The following is a 14,214-nucleotide window of genomic DNA, read 5'->3' on the forward strand; positions in this document are numbered from 1 at the left end:
GGTAAGGTGTTTAAAGATTTTACTTCTTTTTTTTTTGAAAACATTTATCATTTTTTTTTTTTTAGTATTTGTCAACTTGTCGAGTAGTTTACCTTTTTTTTTTTTTTTTTCGCATTAAGGAATTTTTCCTTCTTGTAAATGTTTTGATATGTGAAATAACATTAAGAAAACTCACGCGTATTTAAATGCGACGTTCGGGCCGTCGAGGAGGAGTTTCGAGGTCATATAATCTTTTTCTTATAATAGATCTAGTTCTTTATAAAACTTCGGATGCGCATGTGTGTTCACAATGTTGGTTCATCATCATCATTTGTTTTTCTTTATGGTGTGTGTGTGTTTGTGTCACTTATCCTTTCCATTTGTTTTTACATTTACCAAATATTTTAATAACAAGGTGCACACATTTATAATGTCTTTGATCAAAAACAAAATGTCCAATAATAACTCACAGACACAATTCGACAGTTAGTTTTTACTGTGGTACGTAGGATTCGTTATGAGTGTGTGTGTGTGTGTGTGTGCGTGTGCGTGTGACACACAATATATTTGGTTTGCTATTGCATCAATACCAATACATCATATTCCACACCTTTACCTCAAGGTCATGCTGTGTGTCGTCTTTTTTTTTAAAAAAAAAATAAGAAACTATTTATTACGTGTGTGAATTTAAATACAATCTTAATCTTGGTTATGTTAATTGACAAAAAAAAGGTTTTCGAATTTTTTTTTTTTTTTACTTGCTTTAATTCACAAAAGAGTTTCTCTCTCTCTCTCTCTCTCTCTCTCTCTCTTAAGGACACGGGAAAAAAACCTTTCTTTAATAATCTTCTTCTTCTTCTTGGGAAACGTGACGTCATAATCGTTTTAACATTGGTTTAATTTATTTAAACAAATTTTCCTTTCTTCTTCTTTTTAAAAATTTAAAGGTTTTATAGGTTCTTTTCGATGTTTCGAGGGGTGGGGTGGGGAGGAGGGGGGAGGCGAAAAATTATTTCATTATTATAGGTTCAAATATAATAAATTAACGTTTTAGAAAGAAAGAAAAAGAAAAAGAAATCATGGTTCATAGTTCAATTTACAACCGAAAGAATCAATTTTCGTTTTTTTTTTTTTTTTTTATTATTGATGTAATTTGCTGTATCGACTGAAAACTAAAACTCGTTGAGATTTAAAAGGAAATTCATTGAAGAAGTGGAAAAAAAAAAAAAATCTAGACGATTTTGCTTTGTTCACAATTTTTCACATCATTTTTTCCCCCCTCTCACTCCGCCCTCTCCCCCCCCCCAATTTCGCGCCTCTAAATATATATGTACGTGTAGTATAGAAATAAAAAAAATAGAAAAAAAAAAAAAAAATTATTTATTTACCTTTTCGATCTTTTGCTGTCGGAAAAGGTTTAATGGAAAATTATGACGATTGACGATACGATTCGTTGGAATAACGACGAAAGAGTAAAAAGGTTCGAAAGAGAAAAAAAAAAAAAGAAAAAGATTTGATTGATTGAATATTTTACATCTCTCTCTCTTTCATCATAACGTTAAATAAGTAAAATAATAATAATAATAATAATAATAATAATAATAATAATAAAGATCCTTTTTGAACTTGTTGAATTCTTCGATTTGTAAATTTTTTTATTTTTTTTTTTTTTAAATAAACATTTTCGATAATGTCATCACACACGCGAATTAACGTCATCTAACAGTTTTTAAAAGGAGACATTATTATTATTATTATTAGTAGTAGTAGTGGTGGTGGTGGTGGTGGTGGTGATGATAGTGATGGTATTTTTGTATTTAAGGCCCGGCTTGTTTTTATCTTTTTTTTCCTAGTTTAATTTACAAAAGGTTCGGTTTCCTATTGTTAAAAACCGACGATAATTGAATTGAAAATAAAAGTTTTATTTTTCAAAAAGAAAGAAAGAGAGAAAGAAAGAAAGAAAGAAGGTTTCTCTCTCTCTCTCTCTGATAAATTTTTAATAACAATTGATGATAATAAATTTTTTTTTTTTTTTCAATAACGTATAAATTCTTTTTTAGTATCTAAGGGATTTTAGATTAACATCTAATCAACGCCACCATTATTACTATTATTATTATTATTATTATTATTAGGAGTAATGTTGGATTTTATTACATTCGAATTTAATTTTTTTTGGGGGGAGGGAGGGGGAGGGTGAAGGCGAGGTATAATAGGTAGAGATATCGTGTGAAAAAAAAAAAAAAAAAAAAAGATGGTGGTGGCATCATTCATGAGATGAGATGAGATATTTTCCAAGTAATCGATTGGCGACCAAAATGTTAGTTTTCTGTATGGTCACCGTCGTCATTGATGGTACAAAAACACGCAAGCGTCAAAATTTAACCCCGTAGGAAAAATGTTTTGGATGACAAGAATGAAAACTAGGAAGAAAAATATCAAATCCGTGAAGAATAGTTTTCATAGAGAGCCTGATGTCACACACGCACACACGCACACACGCACACACACACGCACTTTTTTAGACTAAAAATTCATTTAAAAAAAAATCCTTGAGTGAAGAATAAAAAATTTAAATAACACGGGTGTTGTTGCATTTAAAAAGAATTTTCTCTCTCTCTCTCTCTCTCTCAAAACGTTTAAATAAAAAAAAATAATTTTGAAAATAAATTAAAATTATTATTGACATAGAGTAGTAGTAGCAGTAGTAATAGTAATAATAATAATAATTTAATTTAATTTCAAACAAAAAAAAACAACAAAAGGGTTATTTATGAATTAAAGTTATAGTTTTTTTTGTTATTATTGGTTCATACATAATTCATGGGAAAATTCATAATTTTTTGTTTGTTTGTTTGTTTGTTTGTTTTCGTTGATAACACCTTAAGGAGGGAAATTATTCTTTTTGAATAAAGATATACAACCATCAATTACTACGACCACTACCACCACCAAACTTTCGAGTATTTTTCAGATAAAATAGTTTGTATATATATAAATTTTTTTAATTTCGTTTTTGCGAGTGTTAAAAAAAAAATAATAATAATAATAATTTGTTATCAAAACCCTTAATTTTTAAAGATAATGGATAAATCGAATGAAAAAATTTTTTTTCTACATTAACATTATCAAAGCGCTCCGTGTCGAAAGTAGAAAATTTGAGAAAATTTGGAAAATTTTTTTCCATCGGGGAAAATTTTTTTTTTTGAATACGCAAGTCTACATTCTACACGTCTTGGTCGACGACTCCTGCTGTAACGTTTTGATTCCCTTAAATTTTCGCGTTATAGAATATCTCATCTTATGTTTTTGTTTAATTTAAAATACATTTTCGTTTTGAGCGCGTTTCCAAGGTTTTTCCAGTTTTTATATAATAAACCTTTTTGTCTCGAAAGGATTTGTAATGTGAACGAACGATTCGAAAGGGTTTATAAAGAGTAATTCACGTTTGTACGTACACGTTTAAATTCATTTTCTGCATGTTAAATAAAAAAAATTATCACTCGTTTTATATTATTATTATTATTATTATTATTATTATTATTATTTGGTGGTAATATTAAAATATTAGTCTCTGTATTATTATTATTATTATTATTATTATTATTACGGGTTTAAAAGGATTTAATTTTTCTTATTAATTTTTTTCCAGAAAACTTTCTCAGATTTTATATTAATGGCTCATCGGTCCAGCGAAATTGATTTTGAGCGCAGCGCCAACACCAGTTCTTCAGCGCCAATCGAAGAAGATGTACAACAGAAAGAAATTTATTCGATTGGTAAAAATGTCGGCGGCCATGATGTGGAAAAAACTAGGATAAATAACGAGGATGGAAATGGGAATAACGAAAACATGACCGGAGATGTCGCGACTTACGAAAACGGAGAGGAAGATGGAGGAGTTTTACCACAATGCAAAATAAAAAGAAATTATTCGTGCAATCTTTGCCCTTTTTTCTCGCAAAATCCGAGATCGTTTTTATATCACTCGAGAGATGTACATTTCGATCGTATAAAAATATTCGAATGTTCGCAATGTTTATACGCGTCGAAACACAGTCAGAAATTACAGAGACACATCAACATGATACACGTAGCCGGTAAAAACAGGTTGAAAAGAACTCCGAAAACATTTAAAATTGAAAGGAAAAAAGAATTTAGACCGATAAAACCGAAACCGGTGGTGGAGACGCTCGCGGAACAAATTCTGACAAATAATTCCGATGAAAAAATTTCTACGGATTCCCCTACTCCGACTTGTTCTCCTCCCGAAGATTTGATGAAAATCGAAACGGGTAATTGTTCGGAAGCGGATCGGGAAGAAGAATCCGTCGATGGCGACGGATTCAAGTGTACAATTTGTAATTTCAAAAGTAAAAATGAAAAATTGTTGAGGAGGCACGAAAAATTGGTTCATTTGAAGAAAAGGTTTCTCCGGTGCAGCAAGTGCGCTTACGTGACTCACGTCAAAGCGAGATACACAAAACATGTGAAATATCATTCCATGCCGATGATTAAATGTGATTTGTGCGATTTTCGTACCCCTTATAAATGGAATTTAGATCGCCATTATAAAAATCATTGCGGATCGGGTGCTTTCCAATGTTCGAAATGTAACTTTAGAGCGGATATAAAGCAAAGTTTGACAGTTCACGAAATGAATCATCACGTTCCTCCAGTCGGTCAAGGAGCAATAATGGCCCGGAAAAAAAATAAAGTCAAATCAAACGATCATTCCGTTTTTGACGTCACTGAGTGTGACGTCATTGACGCGAAAAACGAAACAAACGTGTTAAATATGAAAAAAGAAATTTCCGAGTCTGAGGAAAATGTCGAGGTGAGTTAATTTCAATTTTTTTTTAAATTCCGGGATGATACGCCATGATAATTTTCTTTCACCTTGCAACCTTTTTTTTTTTTTTTGTGTTACGGTAAATATTTGTAAATTATTTTAATAAAAATTATTATTATTATTATTAACATCATCCAGTAGTTTTTTCTCGATCATCCCACAAAAACAAAAACGATTGATTTTTGCCCGAGGGACCAAAAATTTTTTTTAATTTGCTTTATGTGTATTATAACCTTGGATTCATGAGTTTTTTTTTTTTTTTTTTTTTTTTTTTTTAAAAATTGGAATAATATCAAGAAAAGAAAATTTTTGGCAGATTTTTTTCTCTACCTGATCTTTTTATATAAAAATTTGAAAAAAAAAAATAAATTTCTAGCTTTCGGTTTTTCTCGAGTTAAAAGAACAAAAAAAAAAAAAAAAAAAAAAAAAAAAAGGCTGCAATTAATTAATAATTTTTATATATATATATATATAATGTTTCTCACGAGGTGACATTATTTAAATTATTATTATTTCAGGATGATATTAAGGAAGAAGATGAAACGGATGAAATCATTTTACAAAACATTCGTAATGTTAAAATTCCGTATACGAATAAAAGGGAATCCGCGAATAATAATCATTTGCAAACCGATTTCATACATCCGGATGACATAGTTCCCAGATACGGTCAAATATATGTTAAAAATTTAAAATGCAAGTTTTGCAGTTACAAAGCAGTTTTCAGTCACGAAATATGGCGCCACGAAAAAAGGATTCACGGTTTTATTCGGCCGGAAAGCAAAAAGGAAAACGTTCCGAAAAGGCCTCCGCCTAAACTCATACCCATTCAAAACAATAAAACCACTTCGACCAATAATTCAATAATTTCCTCCTCGATATTGAAAATTCCAGCCGTTAAAAATAAATCCGCCATTTCTCCGCCCGTTAATTCTCCGATAAATGAAAAAACAGTGAACGAAAATGAATTTAACGAAATGTGCAAAAAGTCTTGTTTAACGAGTTCCTTAAAAGATTTCGTGTCTTTGATCGGAGATGAAGAAGGTTTGAAAACGATACCGGATTCGTCTCAAGATGAATTGACCGAATGGACGCAAGTTACCGTCGAAACAAATGATTTAAGAACAAATCATCTATCGATGAATAATCAAAAGCAAACGGATTTACTTAAAAAGAAAAACGCTTCTTTCTTTGACAAACTCAAGGAAAAATTGTTGACCGGAAACAATGAAGAACAAAGTTTGTTTTGTGAAATGTGCGGACATGAATCAAAGTGTTTGTCGGAAGCGGTGGCTCATCAGAAACGTCATTCCGATTCTGGTTTTCAAAATGATTTCGAGGGACAGCAAGAAAACGAAGTGTTCCTTTCGGGTGCTGAATTATCATCCACGAGGTGCCAACACTGTAGACAACGTTGTAAAACGAGTACGGATTTAATTAATCATTTGAAATCTTGCAAAGCTTTCGGTGCAGCTCAAGAAGTTCAGTCTAATAATTTAGAAATTGGAGAATTCGACATTAAATCGGAGGGAAACGACGATAATAGCGAAGACGTTGAAAAATTCGACGATGAAAAAACAATGGAAAATCGTGTTTTCGTGTGGAACGATCTGAGTCGGGGTCATCACGAAGAAGAAAGTGAAAAAATTTCAATGAATATTATCGATGAGGAATTTAAAGGGGAGAATCATATGGAAATCCCTACAACTTTTGACAACGCCGTTAATAAAACGACAGAAAGCAACGAAACGGGATCTCTCGTCGTGAACATCGATCCTCGTCTTAATTTAATCGTTAAAAAAGTTTTCAAATGTCCACATTGTTCATTTTGGGCGTCTACTGCTTCGAGATTTCACGTACACATAGTCGGTCACCTTAATAAAAAACCTTTCGAGTGTTCGCTTTGTTTATATCGTTCGAATTGGCGTTGGGACATTACCAAACATATAAGACTCAAATCAGCCAGAGATCCGAGTCATTTAGAAGCTCAAGTTAATATGACGGATGAAACGGGGAGAAGAAATTATTCGAAATACAACAAGTACCTTACGATGATGAAAGTCCAAGAGTCGTCGGCTGAAAGTAGCGGAACGGGACGAAGGTCGAAGCCTAACGAAGCGACGCAGGGAAACGTTGCCGATAGAGATATCATACCTCTACCGGCTCCGCCAAGACTCACGAGAGCTCCGACACCGGGAACATCCCTTCAAATGCCTCAGGGAGTACCTTTGAGACCGCCTCCTCCATTGAAAGCAGCACATCAAATATCACTACCGATGAAATCATCTTCCGCCAACGTTAGAAATATTAAGGACAACGTTAAGAAAACTCTATGGAAATGCAAAAAGTGCAATTTTAGGTAATAATAATAATAATAATCATCATCATTTAAAAAAAAATAATAATAATAATTTATGTATGCATAAAAATTTTAGGGATTCGGTAAAAAGTAACGTACTTGCCCACGTGAAACAACATTATTCGAAAAAAAGTGAAAATTTACCCGATTCGAAAAGTGAGGGAGATGGAAGCAACAATTTAACATCGGGACTTGACGAAAATAGTACAACCGACGTGACTTTTCAAGATTCTTCCTACGGTAGTAAATTAATGACCAAAACTCCATCTTATAAATGCGGTCACTGTCAACAAGTATCGAATTGGAAGCACGTAATACAGGTATGAAAAACCTAATATTCTTATATACCATATTAGATGACAATGTTTTTAAAATTAACCAATGCAAAAGTTATTCAACAACTACTACTACTACCACCACCACCACCACCACCACTACTACCACTACTATTGGAACGAACTGTAAATAATTGAATTAATACTTAAAATGACAAAATTTTTATATTAAGTTTCGTCGAAGTTAAGTTAAGAGAGAGAGAGAGAGAGAGAAAAAAAAGAGCAAATAATTAACTTTATTTAAGTCAGTTCTAAGATCAAGGTTTTGAACAATGTCAATTAAAATGATTTGTTTTTTTTTTTTTTCTGTTGTTGTTGCTGTTGTTGCTGCTGCTGCTGTAACAGCGTCACTGCAGATTAAAACATAACGGAGATGCATTAATACAAATCGGATGGAAAGAAGAACCTATGGTTTCGCAACAAATGAATGATTCAGGTGAAAATTCCGAGAATTATGAAGTAATCGAAGATTCGATCGAATTAATTTGTAAGTTTCAAATTCAAATTTTCCCCCTCCCCCTTCCCCCCTCCACACTCCTATTACTACTACTACTACTAATTAATTAATTGAAGAAAACCGACAAAATTATTATTATTATTATTACACGGATTTAACAACGATCAAATAATAATAATAATAATAAGTAAATTCAAAAATTAAAATTTAGATTGATTGATTGATTGATTGATTGATTGATTGGGGAGTTTTTATATATAATAGATGAATGCCAATTTGAAATAAAAAATAAAATCGTTACTTACACTGTCGTCTACTGCTGGAAATTTGGTTTAATGATAATAATAATAAATATTATATAAATATTACTAAAATAAAAAAATTAATTTAACGAAATTTATGGACCCCAACAACGTTTTGTTTATGTGCTTCCTTTTTTTTTTTTTTTTTTTTTTTTTTCTACGTGCAATTCACAAAGCTTTCTTGTTATTTTTTATATACAGTACGCCTCGCATAAATCTTTGCTTTTATTTTTTTAAAAAAAAGTTAATTTTTCTCTCAAACGAAATATGTGTGCGTGCGTGCGTGTGTGAGTGTGTGTGTGTATAAAAAATATCAATCAATGGTCTTGGTTTATTGGTTGGGTTGATTTATTTTGTAATATTTCAGCTTGTGACATCTGTCCTTTTACTACCGATACAGAAGGAGATTTAACAGCTCACAAGCTGAATCATGTAGATCGCCCAGGTTCCATCTTTAAATGTTCATACTGTCCGTTTTACGTTCCAAGCAAAATGTAAGCAGCGTTCTTCTCGTCATTGATAGAATTTTTTTTTTTTTTTATTTTTCTTCTTATTCTTCTTCCTCTTCTTTTTCTTTTTCTTCTTCTTCTTCTTCTATTATTGTTTTTATTATTATTATTATTATCATTTTTTTTTTTTTAAATTTATTCTTTTATTTCCATAATTACGTTATTTTTCAATCATTTTTTTGTTGTTGTTGTAACATGATGATATGATATTTATTTGCACGTTATTTTATTATATATAAAAAAAAAAAAAAGGTTTTTCAAAGGTTTGCTACTATCTTGTGCATATTCTATCTATATTTGCTTTTTTTATATCCTTTTGTGTGTGAATGCTTCACAAAACATCTTTATTTGTTTTTTTTTTTTTTTTTTCTTTCTCGTACTTTCCAACGCAATTCAATTATTTTTTAAATATTTTTTATGTTGTATATTTATTTATTTATTTATGCACTCGAGTAAAATTTGTGAAATAACGGTTTTAAAAAACGGTAATAAAAAATAATTGTTAATAGTTAAATTTTTTTTTTTTTTTTTTTTGCATGAAAATCAATCACCTTTTACCTTTTTTGTAGCCTTTTAAATTAATTTTTTTTTTTTAAATTAAAAAAAAAAAAACTACTATTTTTAGAAAATGGTTTCGATTTATAAATAATATTAACATTATTATTATTATTATTATTATTATTTATATTTTAGAGCAGTTCTTGAACACATGGAAATTCATGGGGCTAACGATGGTTGTGATTTGTCTTCTTTAAAAGTAGATAATTTCGATCCGAATGAATGTAATGAAGAATTCACAACACAAAATGTAAGTGTACAAAAATTATATAATTTTATTTAGTAGTAGTAAAAAAGTTTTTTAATTTAAAAAAGAAATTGGCATTCATTATTATTATTATTATTATTATTACTATTTATTATAGAATGGAAACGCAGGAGATTTAACAAAAAGATACAAATGCCTTCAGTGTCCTTACCTTAGCAATAGTAGAACTCAATTTCTTTATCACAAACAATTTCACAGACCGCGTGACGCTTCCTTTAAATGCATGTATTGTTCTTATAATGTGTCACGTCGACATTTACTTCATCAGCATCTTCGCGTGCATCACATGCAGAAAGAAGTTTCAAAATCTTCTTCAAAATCACAAAATCACTCCGAATTCGAATCATCACTTTTGTCAATGAACGACATAAACACGATTAACATGCCTGAAATACCTTTGGTTTGGGTATTGAAAGGAGGAAATTTTCAAAAAATGTTTAAATGCAGATGGTGTCCTCACGTCAATATGAGAAAGATAAATATTCAAGAGCACGAAAAAATGCATCAAAATAATAATAATAATAATAATAATAATAATAATGATAGCGATAAAAATATATCCGATGGGAACAATTCGTCGTTATTAAAACTTCACTGTCTCGAATGTAATTATACTTGTAACAACGCTGGAGTGTTGGCGTCTCACGTTAAAGTACATCAAGGATTTTATGGAGAAATCCGTAGTTTGGTAGATCCAACGAGGTCGGAAGCAGATCAAATCCGAGAACTTCAAAGTACCCTGAGAATTATGGAACCAGAAGTTGTGATCAAGGAAGAAAATAAAAATTCACTCAAAGAACGTAAAGAATTTAAAAAGGAAAATATTTGTAATGAGTCTCTATCGTCTCAACCGGAAAATGCGTATTGCAATAGTTCAAATGTAAATAATATTTCTCTGGAAGAAGTAGACGAAACGAAAAAGATGTTAAAATTTTGCAATAAATGTCCCGCGAGATTTTTTTTCAAAAAGGAATTACAAATACATTCGAAATTTCACGCCATTCGCTTGCCTTTTATGTGTTCTTACTGTTCGTATACAGCCAGGCAACGACCTCATTTATTGGCTCATTTAAAAGTTCACTCAGACGAATACCAAAGAAGAACGACAACACTTGTCGGTACTTATTCGGTGTCAAGCAGTCATCCTCAACCGAAAGTAGCTCTCTTGGCAAAAGATGATTCCGATGAGAATAAAGGAATTGTTTGGATCGTATTGTCGAGTGTGCCGGCGGGAAATCCTTCTCGAATAAAAACTAAAGAAAATACAAAACCCCTGCCGAAACTTTGTTGCGATCTTTGTCCCGGAAAATTTTTCAAATCCGTTGCTCTTCAATACCATAAAACTCTTCACGGGAGTTCTAACCGTCATAAATGTAAATATTGCGATTACGCTGTTAAAACATATGGAAATTTAATGAAGCATCAATTCGTACACGAAAAACATTTAAAAACGGACGATTCGACTGCAAAAAAAAGGGAAGATCAAAGGGAAGAAAGAAAATATGAAAATTTAGAAGACATGAACAAAAAATCGATTGATGCATCGGGAGGAGAAGCACATTTGGAAACATTATTCAACGGTTCACCCGAATTCATATATCCGACATATATAAAAAATGGAAAACTAAAAGAAAAAAAATACAAATGTCATAAATGTCCTTCGGCATTCGAAAAAAGGGATCAATATCGTGTGCATTTATCACTTCACGGATCCAAACAAAAATTCAAATGCGAAAAATGTGATTATTCCGTCAAGTATTACACAAATTACATTCAGCACATGAAAAAGCATGAAAATCACGACAGAGCACTCAAGGCTAAAAACTCAGAATCCGAAAAAAAAATTTACGACGAAGAAACCCTTATATTTCTGGAGAATCGTTTTAAAATTTTTCAAGGGAAAATATTGAATAAAATGGGAGATAAAAAATATTATAATTGTCCCCATTGTCCATACGCGACAAATCAAAGGCACATAATCGAAAGTCACGTGAGAAAACATTATTGCGTGTCGAAAATCAAATCGGGATACGGTTGTCAGCACTGCGATTTTTACACGTCACAAGAACACTGCATGCGAGAACACAAAAAATTACATTTTGGAAATTCGATAAAGTTTAAAGCGGAAGCATACATAAAATGCGAAAAAATGGAATTGTGGTGTTGCGAAGAAAATGGGGATTGGACGAATCAAAATTACAGGAATCCTCCCAACGTTTTGGTGTTTCAGGATAGGGGAGAAGAAATTAAAAATCGTTTTTTTCCACCCATTGACGATTACGACGACGACGACGACGATGGGGAGACGATAGAAAATATATTGTACGTAAATTTAAAAACGGGAGAATTCGCGAAAGAAAATTCAAAAGAATCATCATCATCATCGTTATTATTAATGACGGAGAGTTTTAGTGAAAAAAACGGAGACGATGTAAAAACGGGATATGATAAAGTGGTGAATGGGAAAAAAAGTCCATTGGTTCTATCATTGAAAACGAACAATAATAAATTAGATGGAGAAACGACGACGGTTTTAAATAATACGGATAGAAATGAACATAACGTTAAAGTGAAAGGAAACAATTTCAAAACGACGAAAAAGTTAAAATCGAAAATAATGAAGAGATGGAGAGGGAAAAATTGGAAATGTAAAAAATGTCCTCACGCATTTGGAAAAAAAGATCAGTATTTAAGGCACGCGGCTTTACACGGATCGAATCAAAAGCACAATTGCGACATTTGCGATTATTCCGTTAAATTTTACACAAATTACGTTCAACACATGAGAATGCACCAAACAAACGAACCGGACAAAATTATTTTCGTTAAAAAAAACTGTTCGAACGCGGATGAAAAATCACACGAAGATGTGCACATCACGCCGCGCCAAAACTATTCGACACAAACGACAACGCAAAATTCAAAGGAAAAAACATCAATGGAAAAAAACAATTCAGAAACCGACGTAAACAAATCATCGATTGATGACGTCAGTGAAACGTCAGTGGTAAATTGCAGGAATTAAAAATGGCGGCGGCGGCGGCGAATACCGCAATAACAACAATAAATGAAAAAAAAAAAAAAAATGAACGATAATAATAATAAAATCAAAAAAAATTATTTATAATCCTAGTCATTATTATTATTATTATTATTATTATTTAATTATAGTTGTAGAGACTGATGATTGGAAAAGCCTCAGTGAAAAACATTCCAAAGTATATATATTTATATATATCGTTGACTACTTGTGTTAGATTTTCTCTAGTTCCTACATTTTATTAAATGATGAGAGTGAAATAAAAAGAAAAGAAAGAAGGAAATATCATAAGGATATTTATTATTAATTCAAGCAGAAGAAACTTACAAAAAAAAAAAAAAAAAATAGAATTATTATTATTATTATTATTATTGTTTTGTTAATAATTGTTTAATTCGTGAATTATTTTTATTTTTTAATTTAAAATAAAATAAAAAATTTATTGATTTTTTTTTTAAATTCAATCGGATCGAACTTTTTTTATTTAAACTGTATTTCCTTTTCCCCCCACCACCTTTCCCTTTATCCCCTCCCCTCCCTACCCCCCCCTAAAGAAAAAAAAGAGATAGAAACAAAGTTGGTGTAAAGTTAATAATAATAATAAATATTTGTTAATTTATTTACATGAAATAATAATAATGATAAATAAAAGGATATTTGGAAAATAGATTAAATTATTAATTAATTAATTAATTGATTGATTGATTATCGATTTTGTTTCAATACTAATAATTATTTTAAAATAATTATGAATACACAATATACACATTGTTTTGTTTTTAAACACCTTATATACCATTTAATTGGTAAATTTTTTCCTTTAAACATTTTAAAACTTTACAAAAAAGTTTTTTTTTTTTTATTCCTCGTAATTTTATTTATAATATTAAAAATTAATGTCATAATAATAATAATAATAATAATAATAATAAACGTTTCATTCGTAATTTATTATGCATCAAAAATTCTACTTAATTATATTTATTATTATTATTACTTTTTTTTTAAAAAATTGGCTTCCTTATTTTTAATTATTATTATTATTATTATTATTATAGGTTTTTTGTTTATAAATCAGAGCTTATATTATTATTATTATTATTATTATTATTATTATTAGTTAATTAATTAATTACATTGATTGGCTCGTTTAAATTAAAAAAAAATTAAATAATTTTAATCAATTATTGAAAGTGGAATAAGAAGAAGAAAAACAGTCAAATACAGTTAGTTATAAATTAAAAATTTTTTCTGCTTTTTATTATTATTATTATTATTATTAATAGGAGGAGGGGAGAGGGGGAAGGGGGCGGGTTAGAAAAAAAAAATTATTTTTTTAAAAAAAATTTTCACGTCACAAAAACAAAACACCGATAATTAAACAAATTATTATTATTTTTACAAATGACGATCCTATAAATTCCCTCATCATCATCATCATCATCATCGCCATATTAATAATAATAATAATAATAATAATAATAATGTACAGAAAAAAAAAAGTAATAAAAAAAAACTTTCTTAATTTTAATTTTTGTTTATTTATTTATTTATT

The 14,214-nt window shown here is 30.2% G+C and overlaps 2 protein-coding genes across 2 annotated transcripts; both read left to right on the forward strand.

Moving 5' to 3' along the window:
- Positions 1-3,655: 3,655 nt before the first annotated feature.
- On the forward strand, positions 3,656-8,782 carry Phum_PHUM249040 (uncharacterized protein; the record flags this gene model as incomplete). Its single annotated transcript, XM_002426304.1, has 5 exons — positions 3,656-4,816; positions 5,350-7,178; positions 7,267-7,510; positions 7,871-8,012; positions 8,652-8,782. The coding sequence occupies 5 exons, from the start codon at positions 3,656-3,658 to the stop codon at positions 8,780-8,782; spliced, it is 3,507 nt and encodes a 1,168-aa protein (XP_002426349.1).
- Positions 8,783-9,502: 720 nt separating this feature from the next.
- Positions 9,503-12,644, forward strand: Phum_PHUM249050 (uncharacterized protein; the record flags this gene model as incomplete). The annotated part of the gene is made up of 3 exons (XM_002426305.1): positions 9,503-9,601; positions 9,717-11,840; positions 11,925-12,644. 3 exons carry the CDS (start codon positions 9,503-9,505, stop codon positions 12,642-12,644), a joined length of 2,943 nt encoding a protein of 980 aa, XP_002426350.1.
- Between the last annotated feature and the right edge of the window lie 1,570 nt (positions 12,645-14,214).

The sequence above is a fragment of the Pediculus humanus genome, genomic scaffold (genome assembly GCF_000006295.1).
Source record: "Pediculus humanus corporis 1103172107617 genomic scaffold, whole genome shotgun sequence".
Lineage (NCBI taxonomy): Eukaryota > Metazoa > Arthropoda > Insecta > Psocodea > Pediculidae > Pediculus > Pediculus humanus.